Source organism: Portunus trituberculatus, chromosome 31, assembly GCF_017591435.1.
Source record: "Portunus trituberculatus isolate SZX2019 chromosome 31, ASM1759143v1, whole genome shotgun sequence".
In the NCBI taxonomy this organism is placed as follows: domain Eukaryota; kingdom Metazoa; phylum Arthropoda; class Malacostraca; order Decapoda; family Portunidae; genus Portunus; species Portunus trituberculatus.
In genome coordinates, this window is record NC_059285.1 from 19,151,926 (window position 1) to 19,170,950 (window position 19,025).

At 42.2% G+C, this 19,025-nt stretch overlaps 1 protein-coding gene across 1 annotated transcript in view; it reads right to left on the reverse strand.

Annotated features, from left to right (window-relative positions):
• Positions 1 to 947: 947 nt before the first annotated feature.
• The window catches only part of LOC123511086 (MICAL-like protein 1), a 40,279-nt gene continuing 22,201 nt past the window's right edge, over positions 948 to 19,025 (reverse strand). The window contains exons 6-11 of the mRNA XM_045266701.1: positions 18,957 to 18,998; positions 13,105 to 13,382; positions 12,597 to 12,722; positions 11,524 to 11,902; positions 10,128 to 10,366; positions 948 to 5,340 (exon numbers count right to left, since the gene is read on the reverse strand). Coding sequence (XP_045122636.1) covers positions 5,138 to 5,340; positions 10,128 to 10,366; positions 11,524 to 11,902; positions 12,597 to 12,722; positions 13,105 to 13,382; positions 18,957 to 18,998 — 1,267 coding nt within the window. The 3' untranslated portion in view covers positions 948 to 5,137. The remainder of the gene's footprint in view (positions 5,341 to 10,127; positions 10,367 to 11,523; positions 11,903 to 12,596; positions 12,723 to 13,104; positions 13,383 to 18,956; positions 18,999 to 19,025) is intronic.

Below are 19,025 nucleotides of genomic sequence, written 5' to 3' on the forward strand. Positions count from 1 at the left end.
CTGACGCTGCTAAAGTGAGGTCATGGACTCCGGCCACCATGTACTTCAGTCAGGACTGAGCCCATGACTCTCCAACACCTGTCACTGCTACTGACATGTACTTCAATAAAAAGCAGACTACAACAGCCTGGTTTAGTTATCCATCCATGTCCTGGCTAAAGTGAATACTACACCAGTACTAGTGATCAAAAGGGAAACTTGAAACAAAGCTGCAGAGAGAAGGATAGAAGCTATAGGAGCATAGTTTGGAAAGATATTAAAACTCTATCAGAAGTTTTTGATATGTCTAGGACAACAGCAAAAAGTTTCTCTAAAATCTCTAAAAGAAGATGACAAAGAATCAGTAAGGAGAGCCAGATCATAAGTAGCTATACTGGCAATCAGATAGATCATGAAGTTTAAGAATATACAAAATAGCAATATGAAGCAGCAGTGTTAATAGTAGTAGAAATAGTAAAATGAATAGTAATGATGACAATAATAATAGTAGTTAATAATAACAATAGTAATAATAATGATAATAATAAAATAACAAAGATAATAATAATGATGATAATAACAATAATAATAATAATAATAATAATAATAATAATAATAATAGTAATAATAATATTAAATAATAATAATAATAATAATAATAATAATAATAATAATAATAATAATAATAATAATAATAATAATAATAATAATAATAATAATAATAATAATAATAACAAGAAATGAAGATGCTAATGGTAGTGATATTAATAATGATAATAACAATAATAATAATAGTAATGTCAGACTTAACAACATCAGGGGCCATACTTTTACAGAATATCTTTAACAGAGTCAAGTTTCCTGCAGTGCTGCTCACTGTACTATTACTATACTATTACTCCCCAGCACAGTAAAGCTGTTCTATTTCTTGGTAGCATGGCAACCCATAAGGAAATGTAAACAAGGACTATACCAAATTATATATTTATTTTCTAACTTCTCATTTTTTGTAAAAAGATATTTTATACAAATATTGGTGTAAATCGATAATGGAACAGGAATAATTACATAATGAAAATCAAGGAACACATCCATCATCCAGAAATGAGTTGCTAGCCACTTGTAGGATTAGAGGTCTCTCTCTCTCTCTCTCTCTCTCTCTCAAGTATTAGTTTGGCACACAACACAACTTTGGAAGCACAGATGGCTAGGCACTTACTTTGATTTAGGCTCTTGGTTTTACAGAACTCTGGAATCCAAAGTCAATGTAAGTGTGATTCTAAAAATGTGGCAGCATTTGACAATTAAAATAATAAAAAGAAATAACAAATAATCATGCATTACTCCTTGCTGACAGAAGTTACCTTATCTTTCCAAGCCTTAAGTCTGTCATGATTTCATTTGCGCTTTTAAATTTATTGCATGGTCTTCAAATACAAATTAATCTTTACGTAAAAATGATAAACTTCTACCTTAGTTTTATTTCCCCAAAGCTTCAAAGTAACCTCCTCCTTATCAATAAAGCTTCTTGTGGCTACAGACTTCAACGATGCTTTAGTCTATTTCTAGTCCCAGTAATCTTTCAAAATATAACTATAGCACTGAGAGCCACTAACACCAAACTTCAGGACTAAGTAGATACTGCACTTATGTAGCTCATGTCGTGTCAGTCTTCAGCATGGTGAGATTAGTAGTAGGGATCCTGTGATGTGATGGTCTCTGGTGTGTGTTTCAAACCCTACACAATGTTCAATTGACAAATAACCTACTTAGAATGTTGAGGAGGAGGATTTTACTGAATATAGGTTCTTACACACATAGAGAGAGAGAGAGAGAGAGAGAGAGAGAGAGAGAGAGAGAGAGAGAGAGAGAGAGAGAGAGAGAGAGAGAGAGAGAGAGAGAGAGAGAGAGAGAGAGAGAGAGAGAGAGAGAGAGAGAGAGAGAGAGAGAGAGAGAGAGAGAGAGAGAGAGCAGCCTGTCTCAGCATCTCAGCTAGATAATGTGCCTTCTGTAATGTAATTATGTACTTTATATTACAGTACTATTATATTGTCCTTATGAGCACATCTTTTCTCTCCTAGCACAGCCACAGTGTATACACCTCTGTGTGTGTGTGTGTGTGTGTGTGTGTGTGTGTGTGTGTGTGTGTGTGTGTGTGTGTGTGTGTGTGTGTGTGTGTGTGTGTGTGTGTGTGTGTGTGTGTGTGTGTGTGCATTACTTGTATTGTCTTCTATTACTATTTACCTCATAAATCCTAACAAGTGTAGTGCAAATACATACAGTACTTCCGTGTGTACTGTCATGGTGTTTGTGTTTTGTCTGTGTATGTGTATGTGCAGTACTATTAACTTACTGCAGTAACTATGATGTTTGACCATCAAGAAGTGTAACCCATTATGTAGTGTATCCCTTGCTAATGTGTATCCTATAGTAGCTTATTATATACACCTTATATTAGTAAGAAGGAACCAGCCTACCTTAACCCTACGTAGTGCTCTATATCAAGACTTGTGAAAACCACCTCGGCCTCCCTTAGTATTCTTATGTATGGTCTTCAAAGCTCTAAAAGTTGTAAACCCTAGAAAGTTAAGCAAGTAACAGAGATCCCTGCTATTACCTATGAAGCAAGGCATCCCTAGGGCCTTAACCTTCACCTTATGGAAAACTGTCAAACATGCAGAGAGTTCTAGTGGTACATATATTCCTGGGATTGATCAACTACATCCCTATAGAGTAAGACCGAGGGGCTGCTTCTCTTTGCAGTCACAAGTTGGAGATAAATAATGACTGTATATAGATATACCACCTCTACATTGCCTTGTGTTCATCTCACTGGCTCACTACCAGCCTGCAATGCAAAATGAGGACAAATCTTGACACTCAAATTACTTTCATTGCTTTCAATTTTCTTTTCCTGCATTTCATATTGCAAATCAGTAGCATTCACATTTAATTCATAATGTACCTTCAGTGGATGACTTGTTTGATAAATAATTGCACAGAAAATTACCCCCTAACTTGGAACAAAAGTATACACTGGGCATCTTTAAAAATTCTCAGGAGGATTGGATGGCAGGGCAACATTGGACACACTGGGGGGGCAGGTGAACACTAGCCACCACAGCACCACAGGAATGATTAACTAAAATTCCAGTTTTCACATCTTCACACCACACACACTGAGGTGGTAACTAAAATAAAATAATACAAAAATAGCATACAGTACCTAAACAATGCATTCACATGAAACAAAATTGTATTAACTCAAATGTAAAAATGAGACATTAAATAAAACCAACACCTTATGTGTGTACTCCTCTTACACCTCCTATATGGGTAAATAAATAGAAATTTGTGCAAAATAAAATCATGCTCTGTTAAAAACAAAAATATTAAGGACTTACACACAAAAACTACACTAAGGCTCTCCTAAGGGACAGTACAGTGTATTGCAATGGATCAGAGTCCAGCCAGCACCCTTGCACTACACAAAGGGCCCGAGTAATGCTAAACAATCAAGGACGTACTCACTTAGGATGCAAATTCCCTGACAGCGGATGGGTAATTCTACACTACTACCAGAGGTTGCTACTCCACTCACTGTTAGGAGGGTGGTAATAGTGGTTGTGGTGGTGGTGGTGGCAGTATAGAGGGGGTGTAGCACCAAGGAGAGGAGCAGCTTTCCTGAATCTTGGGACACTCTTCAAAGTGTGATTCTAAGTCTTGCATGCCATGTCATTACAATTACCTTCACTTGTGTTTCTCTTGCTCATCTCCTCTATATTATTTGTCCAAAAGGAACAGAGATACAATGATAGGCAGCTAGAGTTCACCAAGCTTAGAATAACATCCAAAAATACCTATTCCAAGAAAACAATTAGTATTTGTTTTTGATGGACTGAAATTGTGGTGTGAACCAAATTTTTGCTTTTATAATTTTTTTCTTGAACCATCTGGGGCCAATAATCCTTTAGGTGTATCAAGGCAACTAGATAAGTACCATTCCACCCATACTTTACATTTAAAGATATTGTAGGGTTTATTGTAATATTTACACTACTTTTAATTCTCTCCCTTCTAAATCCTTATCTCGAACCAAAACTTTCCAATTCTTTCTCTCCTCCCAAACATAGCTATCTGTCACTTCTCCTATCAGACTCTTAGCCATCCTCTAAAATTTACTGCTTTTTCCTTATTAGGCTGGCAAGGATAAATGTGCTACCCTTTTTCCATTATTCAGACAAGGCCAAACCTCCCGTCCCTCAACCAACATACCACACATGCCACAACAGACTCCTTCGCAACACCCAATACACAGCCTACACTTTCCTATTAAGATTTAAGGCACATGGCTACATGCCTACCCACATTTCTCTTTCACATAATGATGGTTCATCCTACATCTATACAAAAGTCTATGCATGAACTGCATACACAAATACTAGATGTCTTTCAATTATTAGCCACAAATCTTACAAAGAAACCTGCAGACATGAAAATGGGGACATGCTTCCCCTTTCCATGTCATAAAGTAATCCACATAATGGTGAGATCTCTTCCCTCAATGTCTCTTAGAAAAATTCTTTTGACAATTTTTCATCAGTATTCAGTAGGATTATAACAATACTGGGAGGACCAGATCTGTTGTGCAGCCAACACCAAGCATCAGACACCAGCTGCAGACTGCAAAATGATGCAAGCACAATGTGCCAATATTAGCACACATAACACATTGTTGTAACTCTCAAAGTACACATTCCCACATAAATTCCTGTAATATATGAGAAAATGGAATACAATAGTATCACACAGTACAACATTCCATGGCACTCATCAGGCCGCAGCACATCACCAAGCTAACACTTCAGAGGCTGTTGCACCACACCAAGCAACACACTCAGGATACTCCACTCATCACCATACACATCAGCACTCCGCATCCACTAAATGGGCCACATCTCAAAGGAGCACCACAGCTATCAGCACATCACAAGCACTTGGGTTGCACCTCAGAAAAGCACTGTTGCCATCACCACACCACCCAACAAACAGGTGCTCCCAGTATAGCACAGCATCAATTCACACACAAGCTGTACTTCAACATAACAGTCGGCACACAGGCCACATTTCTGGACCTCCCCAGCTAAACATTCACTACTCAAAACAGCCACTTCTTCTTCTTCTTCTTTTTCTTGGGATCTGCAGGTGTCTCTGTCTCATCAACATCTTTGTCTGCATCACCAGTGGCTCCCTTGTCCTTCTTCTCCTTCTTTTTCTTCTTTTTGGGCAGCTTCAGAGTCTTCTTCTTCTTGACTGGCTCTGGATGGCTGTTCCCATTCTCCAAGCCATCAATGTGTTTCTCTGAGGGAGGAGAGGGAAGCCATTGTGGGGCTGTGATGTAGTGGTGACTGGAGAGAAGTAATGACTGATACAACAGTAGGCTGAATAATGACTGTGTTAGTAATGCATAGTAATAGAGAAAATAGTTGAGAAGGTGATAGTAGAGAGAATATAGAATGGTTGAGATAGTGATAGTGAGTAATAAATCAAATCATGATGAACCTTCCCTAAAGAGGTTCTGGAAGGCAACAATGAAGATATGTATCACTAAGTTCACAAACCCCAACTTACATTTTATTCATGAATGCTGCATTCTAAAATGCTTTGAATGAATATGAATGAGATTATTCAAGTACAGCAGACAGTTAGTGAAATTATTGATAGAAAGGAAAAATTTGAGAGAAGAGAGGACAGGAGTGCTTGGGGATCAGGTGTGTGGACCAGCCTGTGTAAACGTGTCTACCTTGGCTGACATCTTGAAGAAAGTTCAAAGAAAAGGAATCAGAAGACAATCAAAATCAAGACCATTTTTCCCAAGTTTGTGCTTCCACATGAAAAAAATAACTGGTATCAACAGAAACTCTTTTGTTGTAGTTCCAAAGTTGTCATATAAGAAGGCAGTTCAGAGACAAACAAGAGAGCAAAGCTATGATGCACTACAGCAGCAACAGCAACACCAGCACACCACACACTTCATACACAATCACACCATACCACTATATTCCACACACTTCATACATCAACACACCAAACCACTGCACTCCATACACTTCATACATCAACACACCACACCACTGCACTCCACACACTTCATACACCATCACACCACATACTTTGACATCAAAACCATAAGAATTCTAGCTTATCTATCTTGCTATAAAGTAAACAGTAAGTCAAAATGCAAAATCATTTCTGGTTCCAAGCAAATATAACCTATTGTTACATATACAAGTGAAGACAGAAGTCATAATTTTTTTCCAATCATATACAAGTGAAAAAAAATTATACATCTTTATATCTATCTAATAGTCCACAGACTTATAGTTTACATGGACATTTATGCTCAGTTGCCAGTCATCATGAGGAATCTCTAGCTATTATGGATATGGATGGATTAATTATATATTGCTCAAATCAAAAGATTTATAGTTGATATTCTATGGACAATAGTATTTCATACCATCATTAAATTGACATTGTATTTTCTTCATCATATTACTCATAGCCTTAAGTTGCCATTAGATGAAATATATCAAAATTGTTTATATAAATTAAATTATGTAACCATAGCACAATAATTTTGGTTATCTTTTTAGCTAGGTAATGTCAAGCTGGTGTCACTGCATCTCAGTGTCACCCAAGCATAGCCTCCAAGGAAGCACTAAGTTTCCTGTACAGACTTCCTGGTGTTACTTGAGAGAGAAGGTTCTAACAGGTATGGGCAAACTGTTGCCCTGTTTTGCCTCACTTCAGTCATCCACAACTGAACAACTTGCTACCATACTATGAATCCACCACGCTCACTTCTTGGCAGTTAAATTCAGCACCATGAAACTCAGTCATAGCTCCCCTGCAAAGCTCAAAATATCAGCTCCACTACATAGCTCACACCCTCACCTCCATCACACAACTCAGCCACAGCTCAATCAAACTGCTCACCGCATCAGCTCCACCACAAAGCATAAAGCCAGTCAACAAGACTGATGCAGCTCATCATAACACAGAGGCTTCATCTTGCCTGAGCAGCAGTCCTGGCAGCTTAGATCCTCTTCCTCAACTCACTCCACCTTCCCTCCAGCACCCATCATCTGCTGTGCATCCTCTAGTGCTACTCTGCCTTTTCTTACTACAGAGGTTGCAAGGATTATACTTTGTTTACAAAACTGTACATGGACTTTTAGAAAAAAAAAAAAAAAAAAAAAAAAAAAACTAACAGGATTTTGTAATATCCATAACTAGTATTGTCATATTCAAAATTAAATTTACCCTTAAAAAGAAGAGGATTTATTTTAAATTTAATAAAAATCTGAGCCAAACAAATTAATAAAATAAACATAAAAGTGTAATTATTTTTGCACATCCTGCCACACCAAGGCAGGGAAGACTAACTAACCACTGCCACCACTCCACATCCTACCACACCAAGGCAAGGAAGACTTACTAACCACTGCCACCACTCCACATCCTGCCACACCAAGGCAAGGAAGACTTACTAACCACTGCCACCACTCCACATCCTGCCACACCAAGGCAAGGAAGACTAACTAACCACTGCCACCACTCCACATCCTGACACACCAAGGCAGGGAAGACTTTCTAACCACTGCCACCACTCCACATCCTGCCACACCAAGGCAAGGAAGACTTACTAACCACTGCCACCATTCCACATCCTGCCACACCAAGGCAAGGAAGACTAACTAACCACTGCCACCACTCCACATCCTGCCACACCAAGGCAGGGAAGACTTTCTAACCACTGCCACCACTCCACATCCTGCCACACCAAGGCAAGGAAGACTAACAAACCACTGCCACCACTCCACATCCTGACACACCAAGGCAAGGAAGACTTTCTAACCACTGCCACCACTCCACATCCTGCCACACCAAGGCAAGGAAGACTTACTAACCACTGCCACCACTCCACATCCTGCCACACCAAGGCAAGGAAGACTTACTAACCACTGCCACCACTCCACATCCTGCCACACCAAGGCAGGGAAGACTTACTAACCACTGCCACCACTCCACATCCTGCCACACCAAGGCAGGGAAGACTTACTAACCACTGCCACCACTCCACATCCTGCCACACCAAGGCAAGGAAGACTTACTAACCACTGCCACCACTCCACATCCTGCCACACCAAGGCAGGGAAGACTTACTAACCACTGCCACCACTCCACATCCTGCCACACCAAGGCAAGGAAGACTTACTAACCACTGCCACCACTCCACATCCTGCCACACCAAGGCAAGGAAGACTAACTAACCACTGCCACCACTCCACATCCTGACACACCAAGGCAGGGAAGACTTTCTAACCACTGCCACCACTCCACATCCTGCCACACCAAGGCAAGGAAGACTTACTAACCACTGCCACCATTCCACATCCTGCCACACCAAGGCAAGGAAGACTAACTAACCACTGCCACCACTCCACATCCTGCCACACCAAGGCAGGAAGACTTTCTAACCACTGCCACCACTCCACATCCTGCCACACCAAGGCAAGGAAGACTAACTAACCACTGCCACCACTCCACATCCTGACACACCAAGGCAAGGAAGACTTTCTAACCACTGCCACCACTCCACATCCTGCCACACCAAGGCAAGGAAGACTTACTAACCACTGCCACCACTCCACATCCTGCCACACCAAGGCAAGGAAGACTTACTAACCACTGCCACCACTCCACATCCTGCCACACCAAGGCAGGGAAGACTTACTAACCACTGCCACCACTCCACATCCTGCCACACCAAGGCAGGAAGACTAACTAACCACTGCCACCACTCCACATCCTGCCACACCAAGGCAAGGAAGACTTACTAACCACTGCCACCACTCCACATCCTGCCACACCAAGGCAGGAAGACTTACTAACCACTGCCACCACTCCACATCCTGCCACACCAAGGCAAGGAAGACTTACTAACCACTGCCACCACTCCACATCCTGCCACACCAAGGCAAGGAAGACTTACTAACCACTGCCACCACTCCACATCCTGCCACACCAAGGCAGGGAAGACTTACTAACCACTGCCACCACTCCACATCCTGCCACACCAAGGCAAGGAAGACTTACTAACCACTGCCACCACTCCACATCCTGCCACACCAAGGCAAGGAAGACTTACTAACCACTGCCACCACTCTACGCTCCTATGGAAGCAACACTGATCAAAAGAGCTACAAGTCAATCTAATACAAGAGACTTCTTTTAGTCTCTTGCAAAGTTTGAAACTAAAAGAGGAGCAGCATGGATAAAATTTTCTTTCATTTACCAACTTTTTATAGCAAACTCAGAAATTTTCACTTGTGTTCCTCTCCATGAATGCCATCCTTACACAGCCCACTCCACTTAAGTCTTCCAAGATCTTCACAATCATCTCCTGTTTCCACATCACCATGGCATTCACATAACTCCTTCATGTTGCTCTTGTAATTCAATATGTTTTATTTTTTTGAAGTAAAATTATCATTTATCATGTTTTTGCAAGAGAGACATCTAGTTTGCTTTATCCTATCATTTTTGCCCTTTCCTTTCACTTGACCAATTTAATGAAATTATGCCCTTCTCACCATCATAAAAAAAAAAATAATAAAAAAACAACCAAATGCCACACTACCATCATTATTTTCATTACAACTTCCAAGAAAAACATTAATAATGGGTCCTCTCGATCCAGACCTAATGGGACACACTGCACATTTACCTCCTTCGTTACTCATAGTCTATTCGCTTCTCACACATCTTCCGTGGGTACAGCCTGTCTCAATCCTAGATCAATACTCATCATTTTATGTTCATATCTCATACATATATAAAAGCAGCAACTATTATTACTACTACTACTACTACTACTACTATTCCTACTATTGCTACTACTAGTATATCTACTGGCAAAGCTGTCTCTTACATGCCTCCCTCTAAGTTTACACATCCCTTGCCCCCCAAAAAACTTGAACAGCCAAAAGTTTGCATCCTCCTTAAAGTGACAACATGTGTGTGTGTGTGTGTGTGTGTGTGTGTGTGTGTGTGTGTGTGTGTGTGTGTGTGTTGTTGTTTACCTTGGTACTGCATCATGTGCGTGGCAATGCTCTCATCCTCCTGTGCCTCCCTCAGTCGGTCCAGTTCCAAGCAGTTGATGATCTCATCGCGTTGCTCCACCACCTTCACCAGCCGGGCGATGAGCTCCTCCTCCTGCGCCGTGTCCTCAGGTGTGCGCTCAGCCGGCGTCTTCAGCATCAGGCAGCGGATCTGGTACTCCAGCTCCACATGTTCCTCCTCCAGCCGCTTTTCACGCTTCCTGAAGGCAGAAGGCACAGCATACAATGGGGCGCTGACAATGCTGATCCCCCACCCTGCCATGCCAACACCCTGACAATGCTGGCACCTCCACCCTGCCATGCCAACACCCTGACAAGGCTAGCATCCCTGCCCTGCCACACCAACACCCTGACACTGTTGACATCCCCACCCTGCCATACAAACACCCTGACACTGCTGACACCCTAATCTTGCCAAGCCAACACTCCAGTCCAAGCCATCATCTCTCTTCACTCAGCCACCACTCCTATTTTTTCTCTTCCCACCTTACTGACCACATCCACTTGTCCCATCACTGCCACTCCTCTCCTGCTGGCTACACCACCACAACACCACACAAGTCCCCTTCTATCTTTTCCCTCTCACACAATACCACAGTGTTACTAATGCTTGTGGAGAATCAACACATATATGTACAAGCAAAAAGAAATCAAAGCACACAAATGAGTATTCTGAGATATGACCTTAACAAAATACTCAAGTGTGTGTGTGTGTGTGTGTGTGTGCTTCACTGTTTGATCTGCTGCAGTCTCTGACGAGACAGCCAGACGTTACCCTACGGAATGAGCTCAGAGCTCATTATTTCCGATCTTTGGATAGGCCTGAGACCAGGCACACACCACACACCGGGACAACAAGGTCACAACTCCTTGATTTACATCCTGTACCTAACCACTGCTAGGTGAACAGGGGCTACACGTGAAAGGAGACACACCCAAATATCTCCACCCGGCCGGGGAATTGAACCCCGGTCCTCTGGCTTGTGAAGCCAGCGCTCTAACCACTGAGCTATCGTGTGTGTGTGTGTGTGTGTGTGTGTGTGATTCACCTCGGTTCGCCTGCTGGTCACCCAGCCAGTCTTCCCCATTACGGAGCGAGCTCAGAGCTCATAGACTGATCTTCGGGCAGGACTGAGACCACAACACACTCCACACACCGGGAAAGCGAGATCACAACCCCTCGAGTTACATTCCGTACCTATTTCCTGCTAGGTGAACAGGGGCCACACATTAAGAGACTTGCCCATTTGCCTCGCTGCTTACCGGGATTTGAACCCGGCCGTCTCGATTGTGAGTTGAGCGTGCTAACCACTACACTACGCGGTGTGTGTGTGTGTTTCCCTATCATCACACTTACAGATACATGAGCTCAGTTTGGCGGCGGAAGAGCTCGTTCTTCTCGTTGACGAGTTCAAACAGCTGCAGAATCATGTCCTCCACCTCAATGCTGTTAGGGCTGCTGGGGGGAAGGCTGGAGGGTGGTGTTTCCTCCTGGGGGCTGGATGGTGCCGAGGCCTCCGTCCGCTTCCTAATGGAGGTCTCCAGAAGCACTCCCTGCCGCTCCAACTCTGTCTGCTTGATCTCAATATCCTGAAGCTCCTGCTGGATCACCTTCATGGGCAGCTTCTTAAGGGCACGCTTCTGGGGCACGGGGCGGGGCGGGGCTGGACCCTTCTTTCTCTTCCACTCCCCGGCCTCACTCTTGCTGACTGGGCAGTGCCGGCCACCTGCTGGCTCTGTGGAACAACACAGTCAGCCACACTGGGACCAGGTATAATACGCTATGTACAGTTGATTTAGAAACTTTTTGTGCTTGAGGTGAGGCATCACAACTATATTGCATTGACTAATACAGAACAATATGATGAGTAATGAAAGAAAGTGAACAATTTTGTACGTGTACCTTAACCTTGTACATCATTTGACTCATACACCATAGACACACACCCACACCCCACCCCAACACACACACACACACACACACACACACACACACACACACACACACACACACACACACACACATATTAGCACACTTCCTGTATATAACAACTAGGTAAATACAGGAGGTGGTGTGAGCCAACAGTATAGGTAAGTAAAAGCAAAAAAGCAATAATTTGGGATTTGAGGCTGGGACAGTATGAGATAGTCTGTGTAATGATATAAGTAGATAAATACAAAGCAAGGACAAAAATTGATACATACACACACACACACACACATACACACACACACACACACACACATTTGTCCCTGTCTTTTGGCTAATCCTTTACTAATCTTTAAGAGAACCAGCATTTCAAGTGGGCCTTTTTTTTTTTATGTTTTGTTGCCCTTGGCTGGTCTCCCTCTTGCATAAAGCACATAAGCACACACACACACACACACACACACACACACACACACACACACACACACACACACACACACCTGAAGCAGTGAATTGGGTGTGGGGGCTGCGTGAGGGCTTGGGGGGAGCTTGGGGGGTGCCATTGATCTTGTTGGAATGGTTCTTGAGATCTTTTTGAATCTTCCAACTCAGCACCTCATCAGGATCTGCCAAGCCAGACACACACTCAGCCACCAAAACATCAGCCACAGCACAGCACAGCACAGCGCAGCACAGCACAGGGTAATACAACAAACACCACAATATTTCAAGACAATATACAGTAAACACAACATACAAACCTACACATAGCACTTTTTACCTCTAACTTGCTTCAAATAAATACTGGGTTAACCTTATCAGAGAGAGAGAGAGAGAGAGAGAGAGAGAGAGAGAGAGAGAGAGAGAGAGAGAGAGAGAGAGAGAGAGAGAGAGAGAGAGAGAGAGAGAGAGAGAGAGAGAGAGAGAGAGAGAGAGAGAGAGAGAGAGAGAGAGAGAGGGAAAGGAGTGCTACAATAACCACAAATGCATCAGAAGCACCCAGCATACCTTCTCTATCCCCACTGGACACTGTGTCAAGGCTGCGAGTGTCCTGGTCACTGGGGGAGGAGCGGCCAGTCTGGCCAGTCAGCTGGGGCGGTGCAGGGGCTCGTCTTCCCTTCTTCCTGAGGGCCACTGATCCACCAGGGGAGGAGGCCAGGGAAAGGTTGGGGGAAGCAGGGGGTGGTGGAGCAATGACCTTCTTCTTGCGTGGAGTTGTGGCAGTGGTTGGGGTGGCAGGGGTGATGGTGGAGGCAGTGGAGAAGGTGGAGAGGGTTGAGGGGCTCCTGTGAATGGGGAAATGTATGTATGTAAAGGTTTGTTGCTTTACTGGGAAAAGTGTATCTCTGTTGATTGGAAACTTTTCTTCTTTTTCTAAGTTTCTTGCAAAATGTGTGTGTGTGTGTATGTGTGTGTGTGTGTGTGTGTGTGTGTGTGTGTGTGTGTGTGTGTGTGTGTATTTACCTAATTTCATCACTCTGTATATTGCTATCAGGTCTCCCCTTTCTCTTCTGTTTTCCAGGGTTGGAAGTTGCATTCTTTTCAGTCTGTCTTCATAAGTCAAATCTCTTAAGTCAGGCACCATTTTCGTTGCAGCCCTCTGTACTTTCTCTAGTTTCCTTATGTGTTTCTTTAAGTTCGGAGCCCACTGTATTGTTGCATATTCAAGCCTCGGTCTTATCATTGCAGTAATTATTTTCTTCATCATTTCTTCATCTAGATATCTGAACGCCACTCTTATGTTCCTCAATAAGTTCAATACTTCTCCAATTATTTTGTTTATATGTCTCTCTGGCGATAGGTCATTGGTAATTGTCACCCCAAGGTCTTTTCTTCATGACTGGTTTTATGTCTTCATTTCCTATCTTGTACATACTCCTGATTCTTCTTTCACTCTTGCCAAACTCTATTTTCTTGCATTTTGTCGTGTTGAACTCCATTTGCCATGTACAGCTCCATTTCCATATTCTGTCCAAGTCTTCCTGGAGTAGTTCGCAATCTTTGTCACATCTCACTTTTCGTAACAATTTTGCATCGTCTGCAAATAGGCTCACATAACTGGACACCCCATCCACCATGTCATTTATGTAGACTGCGAACATTACTGGTGCCAACACTGATCCCTGTGGAACTCCACTCTCCACCAATCCCCATTCTGATGGTCTGTCCTTAATTATTGTTCTCATTTCTCTTCCTACCAAAAGTCTTCCATCCATTTTAGTAAACTGCCATGCACTCCTCCTACCATTTCAAGTTTCCAGATCAGTCTCTGGTGTGGTACCTTATCAAAGGCCTTTTTTAAATCCAGATATATTCCATCAGCCCAACCATCTCTTTCCTGTATTACATCTATCACCCTCGAATAGTAACATATCAGGTTTGTCGTGCATGAACGCCCTTTCCTAAAACCAAATTGACACTCACAAAGTATGTCATTTTCTCCAAGAAGTCTGTCCATCTAGTCTTCACCACCCTCTCACACATCTTAGCTACCACACTTGTAAGTGACACTGGTCTATAGTTCAATGGGTCTCTCTTGTTACCTGATTTATAGATTGGGACAATGTTAGCTCTTTTCCAGTCTTGGGGCACTACACCTTCCCTTAATGAGGCATCAATTACTTCACAAACTTTTTCTGCCAATTGCTCCCTGCATTCTCTTAAAATCCATCCTGATACCCCATCAGGTCCCACAGCTTTTCTCACTTCTAAACTCCCCATCATGTTCTTGATCTCCTCCACCGTTACTTGAAACTCCTTCATAATCCCTTTCTGTTCCATTACCAGTGGTTTGTCAAAAGCAGTCTCCTTTGTGAATACCTTCCGAAAGCATCCATTCATAGCCTCTGCCATTTCCCTGGGATCTTCACTGTATACTCCATTTACTTCTAAACTTTCAATACTTTCTCTATTTTTGATGTTGTTGTTCACATGTCTGTAAAAAAGCCTTGGTTGGTCTTTACATTTATCAATTATATCCTTTTCTTGTTTCTTTCTTTCTTCTCTTCTAATCAACACATATTCATTTCTTGCTCTTTTGTAACTTTCCACTGCTTAATCCGTCTTTTCCTTCTCCACCTCTTCCATGCATCCTCTTTTCTTGTTCTAGCCTTTTCACATCTATCGTTAAACCAGTCCTGCTTTCCAACTTCTCTATGTTGTCTTATTGGTACAAATTTTTCTCACCTTCTTTGTATATTTTTATAAATTCCTTCCACTTTTCATTTGCTCCTTAGCACTCTTGAATTTCATCCAATTTGTCTCTTGAAAGAATTTCTTTAGGTTTCCAAAATCTGTCTTGGCATAATTCCATCTTCCCACTTTATATTCTTCATTTCTTCTAGATTTCTCTTCGTCTATCACCTTGAACTCCAAAACTGCATGATCACTCTTTGCTAAAGGGCACTCCACCCTCATCTCCTCAATGACCATTGGCTCTGTACTAAAGACCAAGTCCAGTCTTGACGATGCTCCCTCTCCTCCAAACCTAGTATCTTCTTTGACCCACTGAGTTAACACATTTTCCATTGCCAGTGTCAATAGTGTATTTCCCCATGTTGTCTCTGATCCTTCCATTGACCAGTCCTCCCAACACACCTCTTTACAATTAAAATCTCCCATCATTATAGTTCGTTCACAGCCACCCAACATTTCTTCCAGACATGTTCCTGTATCACTTATCATTTCTTCATATTCCTGTACTGACCATGCATTTGTCTTAGGTGGTACGTACACCACTATGTAGTGCCTCTTTTTTCCTTCATTAGTTTCTGCTCTGATCTTTAGCACTTCTGCCTTTCCCATACCTTTTTCACTTGATCCACCTTTATATCTTTTTTAACCAGCAACATCACTCCTCCTCCCATCTTACCTACTCTATTTCTTTTCCAAACGTTATATTTCCCTTCTCCAACCTTCATCAGGTCTTCTCCCTCTCTCAGTTTTGTTTCAGTAAGACCCACAATATCTGGGTTCTTGTCCCTCAAGTAATCGTTGAGTTCTAAAATCCCCGATATCACTCCATTTATGTTGGAATACATTACATTTCGCTCATATGTAAGTTTCTTTAGTCCTTTCTTGCTGTACTTTTCTGGGTTATGAACCACTTCCTCAGTCTCATATCCAAGATTCTCCAGAAAAACTCTTTCTTCTCTTCTTCTGTCCTCTCTTCATTTTTTCAAAGCCTCCTTTCTCAACTCATTTAACATTTCTCTTTCCTTTTCACCGAGATCTCTTCTCAACCAAATCTTCCTTGTTGTTTCCTGCTGGGCTAGCCTCCATGACTTCTCCACCAATTCATCTACATCCTTTTGTGACTTAAGTTTGATTCTTATTGGCCTCATACCTTCTCTTGTGAACTTTCCAATTCTATGGAAGTCCTCTATTTCTTGTACTAGGTCTTTTCCTCCTCTTGCACCACATTAATGATATTATTTATCACCTTTTTATGTTTTCTCTCTCTCCATTTTACTCGGTGTCTTATCCTCCTCCACACCAAATATCACCACACATCTCTTTTTGTCTACAGTTTCCCTCACCAATGTCTCATTTGACTTAATAACCTTCACCACTTTCTCAGCTATCTTCTCTTCTATGATCTGTTGATCTATAATTTCAGCAAGGCCCAAAGTTTTCTCCCCTGACTCTTTGATTTCCTTTTCCAGACTTGCAACTTTGTAATTTACCTCCTTTCTTTCCACTTCCTGACTTTTTTTCCATTCAGCCTGCTTCTCCATCACTTTTCCTAGAGATTCTCCACATTTTTCGCAATTCACTTTAATTAGCTTAACTTCCTCTTTCAGTGCTGCATTTTCCTTCTTCATATCGGCACAGTCTCTTTTACATTGTCATAACTCGTTTCCAGGCCCTCATACTTTTCAAACAGTTTTCAATTTTACCTTCTAACTCCAGAATTTTCTTCACATAAGCGCTCTTCTCCATTATTCCTTGAAACCCTGTGAAGTCTGATTCCTCTTTCGAGTTCACGGCCGCCATGTTGCGCAGACGTAAACAAACCAGCTGATGGCTCAAACGCAGGCTACAGTTTATATTTACCTTCACTGGACATTATTTTGCTAATCAACAGTTAACATGACTATATGGAGACGGGACAAACATTACCAGCTCCTTTCCCACCTTGGTTACTCTTGTGTGTGTGTGTGTGTGTGTGTGTGTGTGTGTGTGTGTGTGTGTGTGTGTGTGTGTGTGTGTGTGTGTGTGAAGGCATGCATGCACTAAGTCAGTGATTCACCTGCTCTCTGATTCAGGCAAGGCTGCAGGAAGTGACTCACCATTCCTTCCTTCCCCTTCACCACACCACTTACAAAATGTGTGCTGTAACACCTTGCTTCCTGGTCACTGGGAAAGGACACAGCACCAGCCTCCACCAACACATGTATGAAGGGTGTGGAAGATAAGGGGTGAAGTCAAAATATGGCTGAGGAGGTAAAGAGTAAGTCCAGAGGTTGAGAGAAGTAAGCCTTGAGTTCTTGCATAATATTTGGGTAAGCAGCAGACAAGGAGGGAGGGAGAGAAATAAAAGTGAGGAATAATGCACAGCCATGATAAGACACTTCAGTTCAGGTGAGTAAAACACAGTGAAAGTGTACACAAGAATCTGACAAACAAATGGGAAGGAGATGGTGATATACAGGTATGAGATATATCTTTGCTGAAGAAATAGAGAAAGTCTACTTGAATCAGAGAAACAAAGAGAGAGAGAGAGAGAGAGAGAGAGAGAGAGAGAGAGAGAGAGAGAGAGAGAGAGAGAGAGAGAGAGAGAGAGAGAGAGAGAGAGAGAGAGAGAGAGAGAGAGAGAGAGAGAGAGAGAGAGAGAGAGAGAGAGAGAGAGAGAGAGAGAGAGAGCGATGTGTAAGCATGACAAATATTTTTGGTGGCAAATTATAGTGATGTGAGATGCCTGAGGGTTTGTCAGGCATGAGAGACAGTGAGATTAGAGGGAGCAGCAATAGGGTTTCCTCTGGGAAGCAGAATGAGAAAAAAACAAATGGAGCTTAGTGATGGAGAGAAGCTGATGCACGGTGTATAGAAGGATTCACCTTGTGCTAAATGGATAAAGAGATATAACAGAAAAAAAGAGGTGAGGGGTGTACTTGCAACATGGATGACACAGAGGGTGATGGGGTTGTGTGGGTCAGGAGTGTGGCTTCAGTGTGGAGGGAGACAAGAACACAAGAGAAGCAAGCAGAGCAGTAAATACATAATTACTGCATTTGCCTTTCCATATCCACCACCTTCCATCTTTGTCTTTTATTTTTTATTTTTTTTTTTATCTTTTATTTATTTATTTTTTCTTTTACAGTAAGGCCTATAGCGCCTGTACGCACACTTTAAGAGTGTATGGGGAGCGCTGTTCAGCTTCCGCCCATTAATAACGCAGACAATTTTATTTATAGTGGTACCCATATTAGGGCCCATATCACCACCCAAGCTCATCTTGAGTGTAACCACCTAGAACCTGAGTATCATGGTGATATGCAGGTAACTTTAAACCACTCGACAAATGGCAAAGTGTTTTAAGGCTGTACGTGGTGGGATTTGAACCTACGTGTGGACGTCTGTCTGATCCCACACTCACCACCTTATCCACTACGCCACCGCCTCCCTAATTTCCCAGTAGTAATGTTTATACAACAGAGCAGGATATCATACTGGTGTCTTTTCATCAAGGCAGAGAGAGTTAGGCTTAAAAGATGTAACACTACCAGGAAGATGATTTTTATCAGAGCAAGAGACCATGAAAAACACACTAAAAAAGAGAAAGGTATGCATGGAATACATTACAGAGACCAGGATATAAAAGCTAAGACAGTTTATTCATTAGGTAGATGACGACAAACCTTTTGAAAGTCTCCTTGAAAACAACAGTTGAAGTGAGAAGTCTAAATGGGAAGAGAAAGAAAAATGCA